The sequence below is a fragment of the Suricata suricatta genome, chromosome 14 (genome assembly GCF_006229205.1).
Source record: "Suricata suricatta isolate VVHF042 chromosome 14, meerkat_22Aug2017_6uvM2_HiC, whole genome shotgun sequence".
Taxonomy (NCBI): domain Eukaryota; kingdom Metazoa; phylum Chordata; class Mammalia; order Carnivora; family Herpestidae; genus Suricata; species Suricata suricatta.
Window position 1 is genome coordinate 73,832,927 of NC_043713.1, and position 23,682 is coordinate 73,856,608.

The 23,682-nt window shown below is 45.2% G+C and overlaps 2 protein-coding genes and 1 long non-coding RNA gene across 3 annotated transcripts; 2 read left to right on the forward strand and 1 right to left on the reverse strand.

The window, feature by feature from the left end:
• Positions 1-36: 36 nt before the first annotated feature.
• TRIAP1 (TP53 regulated inhibitor of apoptosis 1) lies at positions 37-3,174 on the forward strand. Its single transcript, XM_029922038.1, has 2 exons — positions 37-204; positions 1,144-3,174. The coding sequence occupies exons 1-2, from the start codon at positions 58-60 to the stop codon at positions 1,225-1,227; spliced, it is 231 nt and encodes a 76-aa protein (XP_029777898.1). The 5' UTR covers positions 37-57; the 3' UTR covers positions 1,228-3,174.
• A 686-nt stretch (positions 3,175-3,860) lies between these two features.
• LOC115277757 (cytochrome c oxidase subunit 6A1, mitochondrial) lies at positions 3,861-5,721 on the reverse strand. The gene is made up of 3 exons (XM_029922101.1): positions 5,575-5,721; positions 5,282-5,424; positions 3,861-4,141 (listed from the first exon to the last, which is right to left on the reverse strand). Exons 1-3 carry the CDS (start codon positions 5,681-5,683, stop codon positions 4,058-4,060), a joined length of 336 nt encoding a protein of 111 aa, XP_029777961.1. The 5' UTR covers positions 5,684-5,721; the 3' UTR covers positions 3,861-4,057.
• A 4,805-nt stretch (positions 5,722-10,526) lies between these two features.
• On the forward strand, positions 10,527-22,869 carry LOC115278470. The gene is made up of 3 exons (XR_003902908.1): positions 10,527-10,653; positions 22,308-22,429; positions 22,596-22,869. It is a non-coding gene; the product is annotated as an uncharacterized LOC115278470 (long non-coding RNA).
• Positions 22,870-23,682: the final 813 nt, after the last annotated feature.

The following is a 23,682-nucleotide window of genomic DNA, read 5'->3' on the forward strand; positions in this document are numbered from 1 at the left end:
CGAGCGACGCGCTTAAGAGTGACGACATCAGAGCGCGCCGCCACTGTCGCCGCCGCCATGAACAGCGTAGGGGAGGCCTGCACTGACATGAAGCGCGAGTATGACCAGTGTTTTAATCGCTGGTTTGCCGAGAAGTTCCTCAAGGGGGACGGCTCCGGGGACCCGTGCACCGACCTCTTCAAGCGCTACCAGCAGTGTGTTCAGGTGAGCCCTCAGGTGGCCTTCTCGTCCTCTGCGGTGTCCCGGGCCACACGCGGAGTGTCTTGCGGGGGTGGGAATGGGGAGGGTGAATAAAAGCCTCAGTGAGGGCAGTGGCAGGAGCTCTCCTCCCACCGTCACTTCCAGGCGCCTGGTATCTCTCTGAATGACGAAGTTAAGTATTTTGGCAGCGCTTGACATCTTACGGAGCACAGCAGCATTCTTCGGTTCATTTAGTGCTCATCCTCAACTCGCACAGCGGGCTTAGTTCTTACTTTATTCATGAACACTTAGGCCCTAAGTAGGAAGTGATTAATGCCAAGCTCACTAGAATCGTTTCCTTGATTTTTGCGGTAGTGCGGTATTCCACTTACGCTGGAGGGGGAAGCGGTGTTGTGTCTCTGGCCTGTTAGACATGGAGGGTCTCATTTTATTGTTCTAATTCATTAGTTCACTGGCCTGTTTGATTTCTGAACTGCCCACCAGTTCATTCCAGCTCAATGAATTAGATTGTAAGCATGGCACTGGGCACAGTATTCCCAGTAAGTTTAAAACATCCACAGGGTAATTCCAAGTCGCTATCTTTGTCCTATTTACAGATGGGAAAGTGAGGCTTGCTTAAGTACATAGCCAGTTAAGTCCTGGAACACAGATTTGAATTTGTGCCTGTCACAATAGAGTGAAGGAGATACCGTTTAAATGCCACATTTGAATTTTGTCGTTTCCTTACAACACCTTTCCAATCTCTCTCTGGACGTACATTTAACTTCTTCATAACGGTACTCAGGTTTTAAAAATTACAGGTCTTGAATCATAGTTGGGTGGGGTATTTAAAAAATTTTTTTTGGGGGGGTCCAATCGGATTTACTTCTGTACCATCATATTTACAAAGTTTGGTCCTCAAGCTTCATATAGACCTGTATCATGTGTTTTCCCTCCCATCAGAAAGCAATAAAGGAAAAGGAGATTCCTATTGAAGGACTGGAATTCATGGGCCATGGCAGAGAAAAGCCTGAAAGCTCTTCTTGACCTTGACAGTCACCTTGAAAATGGACTCCTCGAATCAGGAAAGAGGACTCTGGATTTCATCAGTTAAGGCTGTGAAAATAGCCATCAATTTGATGAGTTTAGGAGGGAGTTTTCTTTCCTCCTAATTTCCTCTCACTTGTAAAAGAGGATGAACCATCACGCTCAGCTTTGAGATCATTTCTCACTACTCCGGCATCTTACAGGAACTCTGTGTGCTAAAACTGAATGATTTCTTGGGATTATGGTTGCAGTACTTGGTCTGGGATCAGCTTTAAGTATCCTTTGTATGTGAACACGGACAGACTTGTCAGGATGATCAGGGTTCTTCTGAAGGACATTAGGTACATTGCACTGGGGTTATTCATGGAAGCAATTGGTTAGGGTCTCTTTGCTCTCAGGGAGCTAATGCTCTGAAAAGGGATCCTAGCACAAGTTTTAATCAATGCTTGGGAGCACGGCTTTATTTTTATATAATAACTGTTAAGATTGCTGGTGGACTGGGTTAGCCAAGAGGAAAACAGCTTTAACAGAGTTCCCTGCCTTAAGAAGAGGTGTCATATTTCAGATTAAGATATGAAAGCTTAAAGAGTGATGCAGTAAAAACCATTTCAGAGCTCATAGTGTAGTTTAGGAATTAAGATTCTTGGAGTAACTATGGAGAAACATCCTAAATTGCAAAGATTTGCTGTTGCCAGCTTTCAACCCAAGTCAGTTAAGCCAACTTGTATTATCATAAAACTGCCAAAAATGCTGCACCAGGTTAAAAGGGAAAAGAGTTTGCTTCATTTGCCTCGTCTACCCACCCTGCCCTGTAATGTCTGTAATCAGGAAGATGGAATAAATTGTAACACCTAGTTAGATTATTTGCCCCCTGGAGAACTCAGTGCACTTTATGGAACAGTTAATACACTGTAACCCCACATATCCCATATATACACTAATGGAGAGTTTTATCATTTAAAGGTGAAAAGTGAAAATTTAAGCTAAATAGTATGCTATAATAATTAGAAATCTCACTGATTATCTAAAGTTTACTCCCACAGTAAGCTACCCAAGTAAACTTAACATGCTTATATAACAGCACAAAAAATGCCAGGTGAGGACTACACACTTTGGGATGTCAGGTAATCACCAAAATTGCACCTGTTGAGTAATTTGGTTCATATATATATATATATATATATATATATATATATATATATATACACCCAATATAGTATGAAACAGTTTATAGAAGGCAAAAATTCTGTTTTCCTATCCAGTTTACCAATGACGACTTCATATTTAACAAGACCAGTCCTTAAATCATGTCAAGACATTCTACATTTATAATTTGACTGGTTATAGTCCATTATACAAGGATTATAAGAGATCATTGGAAGCCAGTTGAGGGATGCCCGGCAGCAAGCCGAAGTACAGTACGTCTGTTGTGAGCTCAGCCTGGCCACAAGTACACTTCCATAGTGACTTGGAAGCACAAGCACAGGCTGTGGCTAGATCACGAACTGGTAAATGTAGCAGGGATCCTTTTTTCCTTCCAGTAAATGGCTTTCATGCCTCGGGTTTCCAAATGCCTCATCTCTGCAGTACTAGTTTACTATGTGTACTATGCAATACCAAAACCTGGTAGCCTCATGAATCTTACTACAAAACTGTCTGGTTGAGCCTTAAGAATAAAACTAAGTAAAAGCTCCAAGCCAACTATGTTCCTTCATTGTAACTGCTACTGCGGGAATAGTTTTTTTTCTGACTGTTCTTCATTGTTTTTTTGACTTCATCCTCTCTATAAAGTGACTCCAACTATCACAGCTACTTCAAAGATTTTAAATTTTGAAGAATTAATTGCTCTTTAAGGGTGACTTTGTTACTATTGTTTCTCCTTAATTCTTAATGCTACAGGAAGGTTTTAATTCCAAAAACAAATAAAGCCAATGGTACATACAGAAATGTGTCATACTGCCTTCATTTCTCCAAAAGTTTGACAATTCCAGCCTTGAGGGTGTGAGAGGTGACCCCAAGTAAAATGTGAACTTGATAACTTTGGAGAAAATTATGAGTATTCTTCAGCAAATGCTGGTGGAATGGGACAAGAGAAAGCTAGGGCACAGGAAGTAGTTCCTCTGGAGAATCGAAGATACTGCTTTCAGATGTAAATTGCAGGTATTTTACTGGCCACTCAATATCTTTGCCACCCAAAGTCTGTTGGGACCCAATCTTGATACTTAAATTAGCTCCATTCATCTTCGCTTTACCCACCCCAGGATAAGAAACCAAGGACACGGGGCCTGGGTGGCTCAGTCAGTTAAGCATCTGACTTCGGTGCAAGTCATGATCACGTGGTTAACGGGTTTGAGCCCCGGGTAGGGCTCGATGCTGACAGGTCAGGGCCTGGAGGCTGATTCAGATTCTGTGTTTCCCTCTCTCTCTGCCCCTCCCCGTACTTGCACTCTGTCTCTGTCTCTAAAATAAACAAACATTAAAAAAAGAAAAAGAAAGAAAAAGAAACCAAGGACAAATCTATTATAAACACTTTCTAGAGGCCTATAAATGGCGGCCATAAACCTTCACAGCAGAAACAGAAATAACATAAATGTTGATTTCGGAGGGAAAAACACCACCAAAGAACGCAATTCTCAGCTCATGGACCAATTTGTTATTTATTTAAGCCATCTCCTGCCATAAGCAAAGGGATGGAAGATCAGTATACTGGTCATCATTTGATACAAGTAAAGAAGGTGAGCTTAAGGTCCCATATACTTTTCTGGTCCGTGTGCAGAGTCATGGTCCAAACAAGTGCTGTGGTCCCCACTGGGTAGTGGTCAGGTTCTCCTTATTCATCTTCATAGCCGGTCGGAAGTGGATTCACATGAGGGTTATGGAATAGAGTATGATTACCATCTCCCCAGGGAAAGGGCTGTGGAGTGAAGATGTCAATTAGGTAATTCCAGAAAAGAGTTCAGAGAGAGAACTGCCATGAACTGGTTAAGATACAGGGTGTGTGACAGACAATACCTGGCAATTAGTCTATCAGTGCTGGGTTTACAAATCAGAACGGAAGTGATGGGTACAGGAGAGGAGATGCTTATGTAAATGCAGACTTCTGGGCTTCATTCCAGAAAAACCAATCTCTGGATTGGAAACTGCAACCTACCCTCCTCAATTATTTTGCATATTCCCTTTGAAAAGCATTGCTCTAGGGCAGTGGTTTCCAACCCTGGATGATTTTGCCCCTCCAGGGATATTGGGCAATATCTGGAGACATCTGGGGGAGGACCTCTAGTGGGTAGAGGTCAAGGATGCTGTTAATCATCCTAAGACTCATAGTATAGTCCCTTGCCCCAACAGGAACTATCCAGCCCCAAATGCAAACAGTACTGAGGTTGGAAATCCTGCTATATGGCTTCTACCATAGAAGGGTGAGAGTGGGGATCAGACTCAAAAATTCTTTCTGAATCTAAGAATCTAGCTTAAGTTTCTATAAAGCCAGCCCTATGTGGGCTAAGTGATGTAACAGATATTAAGGTGCCAGAAGGGCCTCCTCTAGTTAAGAATGCTTAAAACAAGCAATGGAAAACAAATGATTGCATCTACATCGACAGCAAAGGACAAAACAGTTGAGAAGACAACCAGCAGAAATAAGATTAGAAGTTGTTAGTCTCTTAATTATGTAGCTGGTACCCTGTCAGATACCCAGGTCCTAGAAAGGTGAATCACCTTCTGACTTTGTCTCCCTAAGGGAGATTCCCAAACCTCCAAGTCTCATATAAACGACAGTTTCAGAACAGTACAGAAGACAGAGGTGGGATGAATCAGGGGGGAAAAAAAGGAAAACTTAAGGGCACTTATCGTATGACCTTGAAGAAGAAAAACAGATGTGATCCCCAAGTCTCGGTTACCCTTACATAAAACCGGAGAAAATAAAATTTTATTTGTGAGCATTAAATGAGAAACTGTTGTACATGCCAGGCACACAGGATTTTCGAGAATGAAGAACCTGCACTAGACATCTGTAATAAAAGGAGAACGGACAGTCGAAGAGCCTACAAGGGCGTACCTTGGACCTGATGCGGAGATGGGGGTAGGCGACAAACTCGGGTCTCTCGTGCTCTCCGTGACGCGACTTCAGGAAGACGTTCAGCATGCTCACTCCCACCCCAGGAAGAGCTACGAAGTAGGTGAGGGCCTTCCACATGCGAGCTGCAGAAGCGGGCACGACCACTCAGGCCAGGTGTGGCGCCCGCCCCGGTTCTCACCGCCCTCCCCCAAGGCCCCAAGCCAAGGTCACAGTCCTGCCCCGCCTCACTCCCCCGACGTGAGGCCCCCCCACGCCGACGGCAACTCCAGTACCTGAGCCCTCCTCGCCGTGGGCGCCAGTCGACATGGACCGCCCGAGCTGTGCCCCGGACCGACCTAGGAGCCCCGAAACCCGGGACACAGCCGCCACCGCCATTTTCATCCTGGACAGCCTCAGCGCCGGAAGCGGAAGTAGAAAACGGGCGGGGGGCGGGACCACAACCTCAATGGCTAGCACCTACTGGGCGGAGCCTTCTCGCCTTCACTGGAGGAGCCTGCGTTCTATCAAAAACCTTAGAGCCACGGATCTTGAGAGAACATGCGCTCTGCACCTTCCGTGTGCACGCCCCTCTCTCCCTACTGTCCCCACCCTGGTGAGGCTGAATGAGGCTAAGCCAGAGACGTTTATGGAGCGCGCTCTGGCATCCGGGAGCCCTGTCTTCGTTGGGAGTCCGTAGACAGTAACTGGAGGTTCTGAGCTCAGAACACCCCATCTCAAATGCCATTCCGGTCCTTCCCCGTTCTGTGACGTCGTTTTTTTCCATCTCACTGGACATAATAGTCATCGTCATCATTATTTGTCTGTCTTGCCTACTAGAATATGAACTCCATGGTGCCAGAGTTTGCCACCGCAGTATTCCCAGAGCCTGGCATCATACCTGGAACGGAGCAAGTGCTCAATACAAATTTGCTGAATGAATGAGTAGTAACGGGAAACAGAAGGAACCCTGGAATTGGTGCCAGAAGATTGGATTCTAATCCTGCCTCAACATCTTTAATTGTGGGCTTCTTTAGTCATGTTAACCATCTCTCCCTTGAAACTCTGGAAACAAAAAATCGGCATCAGTTTTGTCTCTAGAACCCCCTTCCCCCACTTCTTCCTTCCCTTTTCTTCTACTCATCTAAAAGCAGTTTTAAAAATAAAAGTTAAAATAACAATAATAGGGGAGAAGGCAATGTAAAGACTGAGGCAGAGACTGGAGTGATGTGGCCACAAGAGAAAGCCAGCAACCACCAGAAGCTAGAAGACACATGGAATGGATTTTTCTCTGTAGAGGCAGTTCAGAGGGATCGTGGCCCTGCTAACACGTTGATTTTGGACTTCTGGCCTCCAGAACTGTGAGAGAATAAACGGGGTTTTTTAAGGGAAGAAAAAAAAAACCCCAAAAAGATATTAAGATAAAGTGAAAGTAAACCTTTGGATCATAGGCCCTTTGGAGAATATAATGAAAATTATGAACCCTTTCTGCCAAAAAATGCACCTGGTCGTAAGCACACAATGTTGGGGGACGAAGGTACTATAAAGTGCACCTGGAGACCCCCCTAACAGGCCTTGTGTCACAGGTTAAAATCCCCTGAATAGGGGAACAAACAGGGACTCTGGTGTGGGATGACTGAATTCACATTTTGTTTTCATCCTTTACAGCCATGTGACCTTGGGCAAATAAGATAAAATGAATGCGGTAAGCCTGTGCAGTTTCATGAAGACAAAAATTTAGGATCGTGTTACTAGAGCATCACAACCTGATCTACCATTAGATCTTTCTCTGAGTAGCCAGGGTTTTTATAAACTATGGTACACCATATGATAACATCAGGATCATCAAATCCCTAGGCATTCTCAAACACAGCCAGAGGGTATATGAGGCCCCATAGTGTGGCCATGAGAAGGGTCCACACTCAAGGGTCAGGAAATCTTTGATCTGCCACCAGCTGTTTCCTCTTCTCTGAAATGGGAAGGTAATACCCATTTATTCATCCATTTATCCAATAAATATTTATCAGAACCCAGCTCCACCTTGGGAAGTTACTCAACTTCCATCCATAACAATGAGATTTCATTTAATAAACATTAACTAAGGGAACCTACTACGTGCCAGGCATGAGCAGTAGTACAAACCAGGTGTAAGATCTCTCATGTAACTTACATTCTAGTGGTGGAGAAAGGATTACATGAAAAATATCTGAAATATATTAAAAATTCAACACGTATTCATTTTCTCATAGGGTTTTCATACACTTTGCAGTGTGGTACTGCTAAGTAAAGATTCTATCATAGGCTTTGCTCACAGCACACACTTAGGTCTGATGCTTCTGATCTTATTGCCTGGTAAGCTCAACATTTCTAAAGCCTCAGATGACTGAGTTTAGACAGCCCAGGAAACAAAAATCATCAATACAAAGAATAGCTAACATTTATTGAACATTTATTTTGTGCCCATATCCATTGTTGATAAGCACTTTACACAAGTTGTCTTCCCTCCCTCACTTAAGTGAACACTTTGGAGTCATCTTTTTTTAAATGTTTATTTTTGGAGAGAGAGAGCATGAGTTGGGGAGGGGCAGAGAGAGAGGGGGACAGAGGATCCAAAGCAGACTCTGTGCTGACAACAGAGAGCCAGATGCAGGGCTCAAACTCACAAACCGCAAGATCGTGACCTGAGCCAGAGTCAGACGCTCAACTGACTGAGCCACCCAGTCACCCCTTATCTTTAACTCCTCTTCTCTCTCTCTCTCTCTCTCTCTCTCTCTCTCTCTCTCTCTCAGTCTCTCTCACTCACACACACACACACACACACACACACACACTTTATATCCAATTCATCAACAAATCTTTTTTTTTAATGTTTTATTTATTTTTGATACAGAGAGAGACAGAGCATGAGAGGGGGAGAGGCAGAGAGAGAAGGACACAGAACTGGAAGCAGGCTCCAGGCTCTGAGCCAGCTGTCAGCACAGAGCCTGACGCGGGGCTCGAACCCACGAACGTGAGATCTGACCTGAGCCGAAGTTGGAGCCTTAACCGACTGAGCCACCCAGGCGCCCCCATCAACAAATCTTACCAGCTCTTTCAGGCATATCCAGAGTCTCACCAATTCCTACTGCCCACTGCTACTAATTTGATGGAAGATGTTTTCATCTTTCACCTGGACAACTGCAACAGCCTCCTAGCTGGCTCTCTGCTACCTAGTCCTCATCTATTCTCTACATGGCAGTCAGAGGATCCTTTAAAACAGCTCATCTTCCTCCTTGGCTCAAAATCCTCCCATGGCTCCCATCTCAGAGTAAATACCACAATCCTTAGAGTAGGATACCAGGTCCTACACACCCTGACCCTGGCCACCACTCTCCCATCATCCTTTCTATTTTCCCCTTTGCCCATTTCACTCCAGTTACATACGCCTTCTTGCCTTCCCTTGAACACGCCATACATGCTTCTTCCTCAGGACTTTTGCACATGCTCATTTCTCTGCCTGGAAGAGTTTTCTCCTTGATGACCCCATGAATTGCTTCCTTATTTCACTCAAGGATGTGCTCAGAAGTCAGCTTATCAGAAAGGCCTTCCCAGACCACCCTGAAGTGAAATAACTCCTTCCCACTCTGACACTCCATCCTCCTTAGTGTACCTTCATGGCACTTACCATCATCTGATGTATCAAATATTTGTTGATTTATTGTCAGCGTTCCTTCACCAAACACCATGGGGCAGGGACTATGTTTTGTTCACCAGTATGACCCTAGCACTTGGCACATGATAGGCACTCACTGAATTAATCCCAACCAAGAATCTATGAATTAAATACTATTTTACCCACTCTTCATGTAAGTAAACCAAGATTCTGGGAGGTGCAGGAAATTGCCCAAAGTCAGAAATCTTTAGGCAAGTGGTGGACCCAGGCAGTCTGGGACTCATGCCAGTTCTTCTAACCTCAAAGCCATACAGGCTTTGCTTTAAGTAGAATGATATCAACTCCAAGAGGTCACCCTGTCAAGTTCATGCTGATCTGATGCTCTGAAAAGGGATCAGCAAGAAAAGGAATAGCTATTTGATTTCTGACCTCAGTGGGTTGGGAAAGAAAAATATTTCACATCGTGGGGTCCTTGAGAATGGACAGAACCATCAAATGTGTCCTTGGGGTACTGGACTGGCAGTTCCCAGCCTGTGCTGCCTCTCGCAGTGACCCCCAGGGCACCAGGCCTCTCTACACAGGGAGCCTCTCCAAGGCCATGGCCAGCCAGGCCCGGATTTGACGTCATCCTCTCTGGCAGCTGGTGATGTTTATGCCCATGTTGAAGCCACTAAGGTCATTGATGCTCTATTTCCTTAAAGCAGGGAGCTGGCAGGTGGGTACCTTGATAGCAGGGGCAGCTGCTGATGGGGGAGCATTGTTGTAAGAATGGGAGAGGTTCCCTAGCCAAGGACAGGGCTTCCTTAGGGGAATGGTTATCTAGGGGTATCATGCCTGCTATTCCTTTAAAAAAATTTTTTAAATGTTTTATTTATTTTTGAGAGAGAGACAGCATGAGCAGGGGAAGGTCAGAGAGAGAGGGCGACACAGAATCTGAAGACAGGCTCCAGGCTCTGAGCTAACTGTCAGCACAGAGCCCAGCACGGGGCTCAAACCCGCAAACCATGAGACCATGACCTGAGCCAAAGTCAGACGCTTAACCAACTGAGCCACCCAGGTGTCCGACCTGCCTGCTACTCCTAATGTGATGTTTCCCATTTAAAAGTACCTCCAGTTCCTGGACCAATAAATATTTGTCTGCTAAGAGACTAATCCGAGGAAGTCACTGAGACATTTTTCCAAGCACACTGCAGGGGAAGCTAGGGTGTTCTGATCACCACTTCCATCTTCTGAATAGCTTCTCTGAGATGTTCAGCATCATTAATTCATTTAATTAGGGTCTCAACTGAGTCCCTGGACTGGGGTGATGGCAGTGACCCTCATGGAACATCCAGTCTAGAGGGAGAGACTGATAAGTAAACAGTTACTACTATTTACCATACTATTACAGTGTGATGGGGTCTACAGTGAGAGGCAGTGTAGCATGGGCTTTGGTGTCAAGTTCAAGTTAGGGTTACGGTTAGGGTTAGGGTTAGGGTTAGGGTTAGGCACAGAGTGAATGCTCAAAAATTTGTAGGAGGTGGCATCTACGTCATGGCTCCTTCCCAAATAAATAATAGTGAGTCAGGGACAAATTTGGGTTGGGAGGGAGATAAGAATTCTTCAGGCAGACATCACCACTGAGAAAAGATATGGGTACTGTATCCAGCAGGATTCCAAACAATGCCTTAAGGCTGGAAGTGTGGAGGGAGGGAGCAGGAACTTAAATGGTCCTCAGGCTCCGGTGAGTTAAGATTTTATCTGATGCTGGGGCTCTTGGGTGGCTCAGTCGGTTAAGCCTGCTGCTTGGGCTCAGGTCGTGATCTCATGTTTGTGGGTTTGAGCCCCGCATTGGGCTCTGTACTGATAGCTCACAGCCTGGAGCCTGCTTCCTATTCTGTGTCTTCCTCTCTCTGTGCCCCTCCCCCCTCATGCTCTGTCTCTCTCTGTATCAAAAATAAATAATAAAACATTAAAAAAAAATTTATCTGCCAGCTACTGAGAAGACTCGGTTTTAAGCAAGGAGAGAGATGATCAGCTTTGCAATTTAGAAAGATCGTGGCTTCCATATAACACCCAGTGCTTCTCCCCACAAGTGTTATATGGAAACCAATTTGACAATAAGCTACTAAAAAAAAGAAAAAAAAAGAGTCATTGGAGTCACTGAAAGTGCTTGCAAAGGCCAAAGCTAAAAACACTGAGCAAATAAATAGTAGCAGATTATATCTCAAAGTACAAATAAATATCTCTGTGACTATACTGAAAAACGAAAAAGAAAGAGAGATCGTGGCTGTAGTGCACTGAGAGGTTCACACGGGGGACTGGCTGTGGAAGTCTGTTTCTTTGGGGCAGATAAAGCAGGCAGAATAGTGCAGCTTGCAGGTTAGAGCACTGGGTTCAGGGCCCCTCAGCCTCCTGGGTTGACCCTCTTGGCGTCTCTCACTTTCCTTTTCTGTGTCTCAGTTTCTTCATCTCAGAATGAAGACGATACTAGTACCTACCTCCTATGGTTTTGGGGGGTACTGAATGGGACAATGTGTGTAAAAAAATCTCAGGGGGCACTTGGGTGGCTCAGTCGGTTAAGTGACCAATTCTTGGTTTTATCTCAGCATTTGTGGGTTTGAGCCCCACATCAGGCTCCGTATTGATGGTGCAGAGCTTACTTAGGATTCTCATTCTCTTTCTCTCTCACTCTCTCTCTCCCCCACTCTCTCTCTCTCTGCCCCTCCCCGCTCACGCTCTTTTTCTCAAAATAAATAAATAAACTTAAAAAAACTCAGCACCTTCCTCAAAAAATAGTCATTTGTATTATATTATTATTATTAACCTTCCACTGTTAAAAGCAAAGCTAGTGTATGTTATATGAAACATCTCAAAAAAAGCTGTTGAACACAAAACAGCAGGCTATAAAATATTATGAAATGTGTGTTTCCAGGGCTCCTGGGTGGCTCAGTCGGTTAAGCATCTGACTTTAGTTCAGGTCATAATCTCAAGGTTTGTGGGTTTGAGCCCTGAGTCAGGTTCTGTCTCTCTTTTTCTCTGCCCCTCCCCCACTCGGGCTCTGTCTCAAAAATAAACATCAAAAGCATTAAAAAAAAAAAAAGAAATGTGTGTTTCGGTTTTTTGGTAAAATGCACAAAATTACTGTAAGGATTTTTAACTCATATGTTAACAGAAGTAATGTCTGGGTATTCATTTACTTTTAAAATTTACTACAATTAATATATATTACTTGTGTTTTAAAAAAAAGGCTTTCGCCAAAAAGCAGATGACGAAGTTGCTACCAGCACTTCTGTTGCTGGTATTCATCCAATCAGACTGTAAACCCCCTGAGGACAGGGACCCCTACGCCTGGTTCGGAAGAGGCGCTGAACAAACATTGCCACAAAGGGGACTGGACGGGGGCTTCTCTGGCACCCGCGTCTGCAGTACCGCTCTCTTCCTGTGGGTGGCAGGCTCCGCATGTGCGGGCACCGCCCACGAGTCTGGCAGATGTGCCTGCGACCTTCAACGTGGCTGTTGGTCTCAGGATCCTCGAAGGAGAGAGGGGTGTGGGGTGGGAAGCTGGGAGAAGGATAGAGGGCGCCCGCCCGAGCCTCAGGACTCCTTCTTTGGGCCTTGCCTCAGAAACGTTCTCTGCTTCTTCCCTGGATTTGAACAAAAAGAAAAAACTTCACTTCCTAGAGAATGTCCCCACCTCTCCCAATTCACTTCTTACTGGAGGGCAGAGAGGAGAGACTAAAAGGCCCCCTGGCTCCGGGGGTGGGGAGAGAGAACGAGAAATCATTCTGAAAATCTTCATCTTCATAACTCATCACATGGTGCTGCACTTGGCATTGACTAACTGTCCCCACCCAGTAGCTCTTTGATCTTAGGAGGGAGGTGTGTTAGCATCCCCATTTTGCAGTGGAGAGCCATTGTGGCTTAGAGAGGTAGTGCTCACTTAGGGATGCAGACCTCAGTGTTTGATTCCAGCCCCTTCCCTTGACCCACCTCTGTGTGTCAAACTGAGATTGCCCTTGGAGTGGATGTGTGCCCATTTAACTTAAATGATTAATACTAATAGCATCTATTTAGCTAATCCTTACTGCAATTCTTCCAGTAACCCATAAAATAAGAAGTACTATTATCCCCATTTTACAGATGAGGAAACCGGGCCTCAGAGAAGCAAAAAAAATGGACACAACTAAAGACAAGCTTGACAGAGCTAGGATTCAAATGCATGGCTGTCTGACTCCCATCTTTGCATTCAACCAATACATTTTTTAAAAAGTAAGCTCTATACCCAACATGGGGCTTGAACTCACAACCCTGAGATCAAGAGTTGCACGCCCCACTGACTGAGCCAGCCAGGCATCCCCCAGTACATGCTTTTTTTTTCTTAATAAACTATTTAGGTATTGAAATATTAAATAGGTAATACACCTACATGGCTCAAATTATAATAAGTAAATAAATAGATAGATAAATAGAAAAGCCACCTCCCATCCCTGTCCTCCAGCCACCCAGTCTCACTACAAAGAAGGTTAGCATACTAAAGATTGCTGATGAATCTTCTAGAGATATTCTGTGCATAAACGATCACCTATTTTACTGCTTCTTACACACTCGCCACTGATTTTCTTTTTTTTTTTTAACTGAGCTGAGGACTTCTTTTTTTTTTTTTTACATTTATTTATTTTTTGAGAGATAGAGTGAGACAGAGCATGAGTGGGGAGGGTCAGAGAGAGGAGACACAGAATCTGAAGCAGGCTCTAGGCTCTGAGCAAGCATTCAGCACAGAACCCGATGCAGGGCTCGAACCCACTAACTGTGAGATCATGACCTGAGCCGGAGTCAGACACTCAACCAACTGAGCCATTCAGGTGCCCCTCGCCACTGATTTTCTACAATTCAGGAAGGACCAAGTCCTCTTCTTCTAGAACAGAGCGGGAGTCCTCTGATAGGCACGTAGAACCACCCACTTTCTGTCTCAACTGCGTAGGTCTTCTCCAAGCTCCATATCATGTGTCCTCTTCCCAGCCTCTTGTCTCCAGCTTCTCGCCAACTGCTCCATCTCTTGTGATCTCTTTGCCCTTTGAGACTCCCCAGCCAGAATCCATCCCCGCTCCTTCTTTGCCCCTAGAAGCCCAGCCGGCATCCCTCTCCTTGCACATTTCATTATACCTCGTGTGATGGATGGTCCTCTCCCTGCCTGGCTCTCCTGCTAGGTTATTAATTTCAGGCATCTCGTCATCGGTTAGGTAGCCTGATAACAGCGCCACCATCCATGTTGTCCTCGTGCTAACAAAGTAGGGATCAGTCTTTCTCCTTTATCCTTGCATCCAGCCAACCACCAACTGTGTTTTACGTTTGAAATGTCTCATTGTCTCCATCCCTCTGCTTTGGTCATGGCCACTGTCCTTTCTCCCCTGGACTATTTCAGTAGCCTCCAAGCTGATCTCTGCCTTTACAGCTTCACTGCCCCCAGTCTATTCTCGTAGCAGCCAGGGTAACCCTTCTGAAGTGCAACTCTGATTGGACCACTGCCCCACTTTGCCACCCTTCAATGGCTTCCTGTTCCCTTAGTTTAAAACCCTTATTCTGACCTCCACCATCCTGAAGCATACAATCACTGCCCATCTCCACTATTTTCACAAAGGGCACCTCATTCATCCTCTGAGCTAGCTTTCTTTCTATTTCTGTTTTCTGTTTTTATTTCCAACCCCAGGGCCTTTGCCCATGCTCTTCCCTCTGCCAGGAGTACTCTTTCCACGCCCCATCTCCCTAACTTCAAGTAGCCCGGAGGCTCCGTGACAGCAGAAACCTTACTCCTGTATCCCAACAGCAAATATAGTGCTTAATCAATATTTTTTAAACAAAGTGATTCTGCTTTCAATTTCAACACAGCTTTTACTCTCTACCACGCAATATAACGTCATATTTCTGTTTTCATCTGACAACTTCCTACACTCCGCAGCCATAGCCTAAACTCTAGCCAGCCAATTGCCACACCCCTGTGTCTGCATTTCCCATGACAGGCAGCATGGTAGCAAATACTAATTGTTCTAAATTTTTTTATACCTTGTAGATTTTATTATTATTATTTTGCTGTCGTTCTTCTTCTAATGACAAAACAAATATGCCTGTCATAAAAACTTCAGACAGAAATAAATGAGAAGGTAGAGTCCCCCATGAGCCCACCCTTTAGAGCTATTGTTTGATTTAAATGACACCTATAACCTTGTTTCTATTTTTAGCCTTTGCAGGGGAGGAAGAGAAGGGAGCCTGACCTGCTCATGGTCAGTTCCTCTCAATTTCTACCCTGCTCTGGCTCCCCCTGTATGCACACAGCATTGTTCCTGACATTATCTGCGTTGAAATTGGCAGACATTTAGTACAAGTGACTATGGTGGAGAGGTCTACCTAAACCTCACCTGTGAGGGCTCCTGGGTGGCTCATTGGTTGAGCTACTGACTTCAGCTCAGGTCATGATCTCGCGGTTCATGGGTTCGAGCCCCACATTGGGCTTTGCACTGACAGTGCGTGGAGCCTGCTTTGGATTCTCTGTCTCCCTCTCTCTCTGCTCCTCCCCACCTCAAAAGTAAGTAAATGTAAAAAAATTAAAAATAAATAAAATAAACCTCACCTGTGATGGGGGCCGTTCTCCCACTTTAGTCAGACTCTAAGTCTCTATTCAAATTTGTGAACATTGAATGAACTCGAATCCTGCTGCAAAGTGGCAAAATTAAAGTACTTGATAAAATTCCTGGTCTTATTGAACCCAGGTTCGTATCTTGCCTTCATCACTCGCGTGTCACACTCCAGCTGCTTGGCCTTCTGTTCCTTGAACAAGCCAACCTCATCCTACCTCAGGGCCTTTGCAATTGCTGTGCCCTCTGCCAGCAACCTCTTCCCAGCTTGTCACAGGGGGTGCCTCCCCTTAAATACCAGCCTTCCAGGAGAGCCCTTGCCTGGTCACTTTCTCTAAAGGATTCCCTTTGTCTTTATCACAAGAATCTTTTTTTTTTTTCTAAAGGAAAATTTTAAGCTTTTATTCCTTAAGGTTTATTTACTTTTGAGAGAGAGCGGGAGAAAGGCAGAGAGAGAGAGAGACACACACACACAGAATCCAAAGCAGGCTCCAGGCTCTGAGCTGTTAGCACAGAGCCCCAAGCAGGGCTCAAACTCATGAACTGCAAGATCATGACCTGAGCTGAAGTCAGACACTCAACCAACTAAGCCACCCGGCACCCCTTAAGCTTTCTTTTTAAGTGTATATATTTATTTTGAGAGAGACAGAGAGTGCGAAAGTGAGGGAGGGGTAGAGAGAGGGAGAATCCCTAGCAGACTCTGCATGATCAGCACAGAGCCTAATGAGGGGCTCTGAAACTGTGAGATCATGACCTGAGCCGAAATCAAGAGTCGCACATTTAAGGGGCTGAGCCACCCAGGCGCGCAATTTTTATTTAAGTTTATTTATTTAAGTGATCTCTACACCCAACATGGGGCTTGAACTCATAACCCAAGATTAAGAGCCTCACACTCTTCTGGCTGAGCCAGCAGGTGCCCCGCAAGCATCATCTCTCTAATAGCACAAATCGTAATCTGTTTATTTAGTTTGGTTTGCTCTTCATCTCTTTCATTAGCGTGTAAGTTCTATGAAGGCATTTAATGTCTCTTGTTGTGTCCCTAACACTTTGCACTGTTCTTGGGGCCTGAATGCTAACACCCAACATTTCTGTGGTCCTACTGTCTGCTAAGCACTCTTTAGAGCATTTCATAGGAAAATTCATTCTATTCTAAAAAAAAAAAATCTTGGGGCCCCTATGGTTCATTCAATTAAGCTCTGACTTCAGCTCAGGTCATGATCTCGTGGTTTATGAGTTGGAGCCCTGCATTGACAGTGTAGAGCCTGCTTGGAATTCTCTCTCTCTCTCCCTCTCTCTCCCCTACCCCACTTGCACTCTCTCTCTCTCTCAAAGTAAGTAAACTTAAAACATTTAAAAAATCTCTTCGGAAATCATAGGTACCATTATTAGCCTCCTTTGCCAGAGGAGGTAATTGAGGCATTAGAAGGTCCAGTGACATGTGTCCAAGGACAGGTAACTAGGAACTGGCGGAGGACGGATTTGAATCCAGGTTAGGCAGGGCCAGAATCCTACTACCCACTTTAATATGAGTTATCAAGAGGGGACCACGAGGGTTATTCCAATTGGGAAGGGAGTCAGCAATTGCTCTGTGATAGGGTGGATCTAAGGAGCAGGTGTTCTGCAGGGCCCTTACAAAGGAATTCTCCTCCACCTATTCAAATGTCACCATTTGCTGCTGGGCACTAAGGACTCTAGATAGAAGGCCTTAGTTCAAACAAACAAAGGCTTAGCATTGACAATGGAGGTGAAAACAGCATTCAGATTAGAGGATGATCAGCTTCCGCCCACCATTAGTCGGCTGATCAGAGAGGCCTCTAATGTCCTGGGAGACCACGCCTCCCAGTCAGCTGGGATTCTCTTCCACGCCCATTTTCTTCACCCAAGATGGGAAGAAACAGATGCTTCCATCTGAGAAAGCATTGGAAATCAGTCACTTCCTCTGCAAAGTCTTCCTGATTCCTCAGGCTGAGCCAGATGCCTCTTCCACGTTCCCACAGGCCCCTGGGCTCATCATTCTGCTAGATTGTACTCGCCTCTCTGGTTTCCCTGACTGTGAACTCCCTAAGGGCAGAGACTGCTTCTTCATTGCTGTGTCTCTGACCCCTTTCTCTTGCCCTGTTCACTCCCTGTTGGCTTCTCAGATTTCATCTTAAATGTCACCTCCTCCAAGAAGCCTTCCCTGGCAACCCCCACAATCCCTGCAGATAACTTTTTTCTATGCAATGATTGCTTGTTTGCTTATCTAGGTCACCCTCTACCCAGGAGTTCCCACACCTCGGCATCTAAGAGTCACCCCGGGAGCTTGTAAGATGCAGATTCCCAGGCTCCAACCTCAGAGAGTGATTCCAGAGACTGGAGTGGGGACTGAGAATCTGCAGTTACTGCCCACACGGTGATTCTAGTATGAGGGGCATCAGAGGAAGGATGCAGTAAATAATTATATACTTGAGGGCAGGGGCCATCATCTCTGTGAACCCCCAATAGCCAGTCTGTGCCTGGTACATAGGAGGTGTTCATACATGATTGTTGACTGAATGCTTGAATGAATGAATGGCTGCCAGCCTTCTAATACATTCTCCAAATACAGCAACTTGAGTTTGGCCTTGAAACAACCACATGGAGGTCATAGGTTTATACTCTCCTGGAACGGAGCTAGGAGAATGCTGAGGTTCTGGTGTCCACAGGGCTAAATTGGAAACTAAAGATTCTACTTACTGCGTTGCAACGTGAGCAGCTTATTTAGTCCCTAAGCCTCAATGTCTTCATCTGTAGAACAGAGATGATAATAATAATGCCGGCATCATAGGGCTTTGGGGAAATGAAATGAGGCAAAGCTCTTAGCACAGTGCTGGGCCCTGAGTCAGTATCCCAAAACTTCTGGATCCTATTTTTATCATTGTTGTCGTTGTTGTTGTCATTCCAACTATTAGCATCAGAGCTAGAAGGGACCTCAGATTCTCAAATTCAGGAGCTTCTACTCAGGGTTCCATGCATCCACCCTCTCCTGGGGACTCTAAAATGGGGGTTTAGGAAGCGGGTCAATGAACATCCAGAAATAGAGTAGAAAATTGTGTGTGTCTGTTCGTTTTCCTAAGGAAAAGAACCCTAGCGTTCAAGTTGAAGGTGGGGAAACTGAGACCAGAGAGAGAAGGGACCTTGCTCCAGGTTTCTTCATCCATCCATTCATCCATTCATTTGTTCATTCATTCCTCATCTCTTCAACCAGCCATTGGATATTTTTTTTATATAAACACTCAAGATTCCAAACATTTGTTCCAGAACAGAATTACAAATCAGTATGACATTTAAAAATTCTTAAATGTTTTTTATTTATTTTTGAGAGACAGAGAGAGACAGCATGATCAGGGGAGGGTCAGAGAGAGAGGGAGACACAGGATCCAAAGCAGGCTCCAGGCTCTGAGCTAGCTGTCAGCACAGAGCCCGATGTGGGGCTCGGACCCACGAACTGTGAGATCATGACCTGAGCCGAAGCTGGATCCTTAACCGACCGAGCCACTGAGGCGCCTCTGAATATTTTCCGAGGGCCTACTATGTGCCAGGATGCAGAAGCAAACCAAACAGTCTCTTTTCCTTAAGGCCTACCTCCCACCCCAAGGTGTCTTCTTCTCAACTGATAAAGGCTTAGTGCTCGCATGCACGGTGATTCCTTTGCTAACACAATGCCCTGGGGGTAAGTCAGGCTCTTCGATTAAGTCTAAGTTCTTGCCCCAGTTTGAATGCCCTACTTTACTCGAAGCCTTTGTTTCCCTTCTCTGAACCTCATTATCCCAACCTGTAGAGAGAGAGTAAAAACGCCTGCTGTCCAGAGTAGTTGTGAGAAATAAATAGACTTGGAAGCGTTTTATAAACTGCAAAGTGCTGTGCCAATATTAGATATTGTTGGCTGGAGGGAGATGAAATAGAAATCAGTAAACAATTAAGAATTGCACAATCTCCTCCCTCTTTTTTCTAGTAAAAAATATTTAGTAGTAGAAGCTCTGTCTTATCCAATCTGATCACATGAGAAGCTGCTAAGTTTATTGAGAAAGTCCACTGAAACAGGAAATGATAAAAATAATACAACTCTTAAATATTCTACTTTAATGTAAAAACCTATTGTTGTATATTCATTCACCAATCTTTTGATGTAGGGCCAAAGCCTTGTCTTTGAGCCTAATATGAGAGCCAGCTGGTTGGAGTTTCCCACATCCTTCTTACATGAACCACTCCCCTGAGTTCTAGTTCGGGCTTTTTTTTTTTTTTTGTCAGAGGTTAATTATTTATTTTGAGAGAGAGAGAGAGGGAGAGAATCCCAAGCAGGCTCCATGCTGTCAGTGTGCAGAGAATGACTCCGGGCTCGATCTCTCTCATGAACCATGAGATCATGACCTGAACAGAAATTGAGTTGAATGCTTGACTGGCTGAGTCACCCAGGTGCCCAGTGGCTTGGGCTTCTTAACGGCTGATGTCGATCTGAAGGCCCTAGTTGTCCAGAATATTAGAATTCCACCCCTAGGCCCATTCCCATCCCCATCCAATAGTCTTTGTTGTCTAGGCCACCCCCAACCCAACTAACTGTCCCCACAATCAGTGGCCCATGATAAAAGTTTATTTTTTGCTCATACTATAAGATCAGAGTGGGTCAAGCTGGGGCTTTGCTTCTTTTCTTTTGTATTGATTTTTTTTTTAAAGAGAAGTTTTAGATTCACAGCAATTTTTATTAGCAAAAGGTCCAGGGATCGCTCGTATTCCCCCTGCCCCCCGCCCCATGCATAGCCTCCTCCACTATCAGCACCCCTGTCAGCATCACACGTTTCTTCCAACTGATGAGACTACAGTCACACATCATCATCCCACAGGGTCCGTACTTTACATTAGGCTTCATTCTTAATATAGTGCATTCTATGGGTTTGGACAATTGTATAAAAACGCGTACCGACTAACTTCTAAAGAATCTTTCCAGAGCATTCTATTGGGTTTATAGAAACATCGGTTTTCTTTTCCCACTTCTATGTTATCAATTTGTCACATACAATTACGTGATTTAATAACAGGAGTCAACTGAAGCGCCGACCCAGCTGACTCTTGGAAAGCACACAGTCACATCGTTGAGTCGGGAGGAGGTCACACTAGAAAAGAGTCCTCCGGCTGCTGTGGGCGCTGCGGCGTTCTGTTCTGGGTTTTACAGCAGGCAAGATGAGTGTTGGTTAATCTGGCGAACCAGAGTCTCAGGGAGTTCTTAATCCGGTGAGTTAGTTAATCCAGAAAGCTTCTACTATACCACCGCGTATAACAAAAAGTCATTCTCTGAGTAATCTGCAAGACCAAACCAGATTCTGTCCTTCCTTCTGCTCCTTTATAGTCTTTTTTTTTTTCACCTTTAAGATGGGTGAAAGTATTCTTTTAGGAGTTAATTAAGAATATACAGTCACATATGCCAAGTGCTAGATGAACTATATTAGACTTCAAATTCTTTGAATCGAGCCTATTGTAATAGGATAGGCTGGACGTGACATGACATGCCTAAGCGGGATAATGACAGCGGGGAAATCCTGGTATTAGGCAGTGGTTCTCAAAGTGCGCGGCAGGACCAGCAGCAGCAGCAGCAACCTGGGAACTTGCTAGAAATGCAAATTCTCAAGCTGCACCCCAGACCTGCTGCATCAGAAATTGTGTTTGGACAAGCCCTCCAGGGGATTATGCTGTACCCCCAAAGGGAACAGATGTTTCACATCCCAGATTTATCACTTAGAGGCTATGTGACCTCAGACAAGCCACTGTACCTCTCTGAACCTATTTCCTCTCTGGAAAATAAGAACAATCACACACCTACCTTACATGGATTGTGAAGATTAAGGGAGATAACACATGTAAAATGCACAGTACAGGGTCTGCCGCATGGCAGAGACCCAATCAGTGCTAGGATAGTTGATATTATTAGAAACACAACTGGCGGCTCTAATTAGGGATAAAAAAACAATTGAGAGAAAAGGGAAAAGATGCGAGGATTTTAAAATATTTCTGAGCAGGGGTGTGTGGGTGGATCAGTTGGTTAAGCATCTGACTCTTGATTCTGGCTCAGGTCATGATCTCGGGGGTTGTGGGATCAAGCATGGCATTAGGCTCTGTGCTGAGAGCTCAGAGCCTGCTTGGGACTCTCTCTCCCTCTCTCTCTCTCTGCCCTGCCCCTGCTTGCTCTCTCTATCTCAAAATAAATAAATAAACTTAAAAAATAAAATATCTCTGAGCAGCTACTCAATAGCAAGCACTTTGGCCTCATTATGTTTTTACACCTTCTGAAAAAATGTGACGTAGGTATAATTATACTCTCCCCAATACACAGATGTGGGGACTGAGGCTTGGTTAGGATGAATGACAGCTATGAAGAAGAGCTCAGAGCTGTGCACCATGTGTCCCAACACGCCCTGTGTCCCAAAAAGATGTAGGCAGGTTGGCAGCTCCCAGTAGCAGCACGCCCTTCGAACACATGCCCACCAGAGTCTGGCTGTTCTCCTCCCACCCCCCACCCCTGCTCAGTGCAGAAGAAGACTGGAGTTTCCTGCAGGAGTCAAGGCAGGATTGCTTTCTAGGTGGTCTGGAAGGGAGGCCTTTCAACTAATCTCTGCGGCACCAGAATTTCCTGGTTCTGTACCTTGGCCCATTTCTGCTGCTTCGGACACTCCCCCAACTTCTGCCCGATACCAGCATGATTCAGTTTTGGACCTCTGACCATAACTAAAAAATGCATTAAATCGTTATTCAACAGATATCCTACCTGTCTGTGCCAGGCACTGAGAATACAGAGATGAGCAAAAGAGACACGGACCGCTCTGTGGAGAACCTGAATGTTTACACGAAGGACACACAGAAGCAGACAAACCCTACAAGGTAGGGGCAGTGCAGGCATCGGAATACAGCCTGGCTCTGTGAGCGCTCAAAAGAGTCACCTGATCCAGTTCAGGAGTGGGAGGAAATCCTGGAAGGCTTCCTAAGGAGGTGACCTCTGAGTTGACAGGTGTTCGCCTTAGTGTTTCATCAATTTCTCATTTTATAGATGGTGAAATGAGTGCAGAGAGAAGTATTTAACTCATTCGTTCATTAAAGGAAGCAAATATATTCCCAGTATCTACATATCCTCAGTATCAGACCCTGAGCCTGAGCTAAAGAGGCGAATGAGGAAGCAGCCAGCTAGAGGGAAGGGCAGAGAGAAGCCCCAAACACTCAGGGGACATCATCCGCTCAAAACCCATCAGCGTCTTTGGAGAGGTTTGTACTGTTTTTATATTCTTTTTATTTTATCATTTAAAAGTCGGGTTATGGGGCGCCTGGGTGGCTCAGTCGATTAAAGCGTCCGGCTTCGGCTCAGGTCAGATCTCATGGTTCGTGGGTTGGAGCCCTGCATCAGGCTCTGTGCTGACAGCTAGCTCGGAGCCTGGAGGCTGTTTCAGATTCTGTGTCTCCCTCTCTCTCTGACCCTCCCCTGCTCCAGCTGTCTCTCTCTGTCTCTCAAAAATAAAATAAAAAGCAATAAAAAAATTTTTGAAAAAAAAATAAAAGTCGGGTTATTACAGAACGCTTTACCTAGAGTAAAATTCTCCCTTTTCAGTGTGGAGTCCCATGAGTTTTGACACATAGATACAGTGCTGGGGCCACTATCATGATGGAGAAAGACAAGGTGGCTTGCACTCCTGTTCACCCGACTTCCTGAGTCCAAGCTTAGCTCCCGATTCGCTGCGGAATCTGGGGCAGGTCCTCCCCTCCCTGAACCCTCAGTCTTACCGTCTGTAAAATAGGGACCATCGCCGTCTCTCTCACCGGGATGACGTGAGGATGCCCGGCACACAGTAAGCACTCAATAAACACCCACTATTACTGGTCTGTCCCTCTCCTTCCCGGTTCTAGAGCTTTCAAGCCCTCCCTCACCCTCTGAGTCTCTCTGTCTCTGTTTCTCTCTCTCTAAAACACACACACACACACACACACACACACACACACACACACACACACACACACACACACAAAGACATTTTTGAAGCCTCTTGTTTCTCAGAGAGGTTTTATTTATAGGCCGCGCCTCATTGTGAATGTGAAAAGGAGAAAGCCCAGGCCCTGCGTGGACCTTTCATGTGTAAATCAGCCCG

Bases quoted from the DNA above. Each gene is read 5' to 3' on its own strand.
- LOC115277757 (XM_029922101.1), bottom strand. From the start codon at position 5,683: ATGAAAATGGCGGTGGCGGCTGTGTCCCGGGTTTCGGGGCTCCTAGGT. The intron at 5,425-5,574 runs GTACTGGAGTTG...CCGCTTCTGCAG, and splicing joins CCACGGCGAGGAGGGCTCAG to CTCGCATGTGGAAGGCCCTC. The intron at 4,142-5,281 runs GTACGCCCTTGT...TTCACTCCACAG, and splicing joins ATCTCCGCATCAGGTCCAAG to CCCTTTCCCTGGGGAGATGG.
- TRIAP1 (XM_029922038.1), top strand. From the start codon at position 58: ATGAACAGCGTAGGGGAGGCCTGCACTGACATGAAGCGCGAGTATGAC. The intron at 205-1,143 runs GTGAGCCCTCAG...CCCTCCCATCAG, and splicing joins GCTACCAGCAGTGTGTTCAG to AAAGCAATAAAGGAAAAGGA.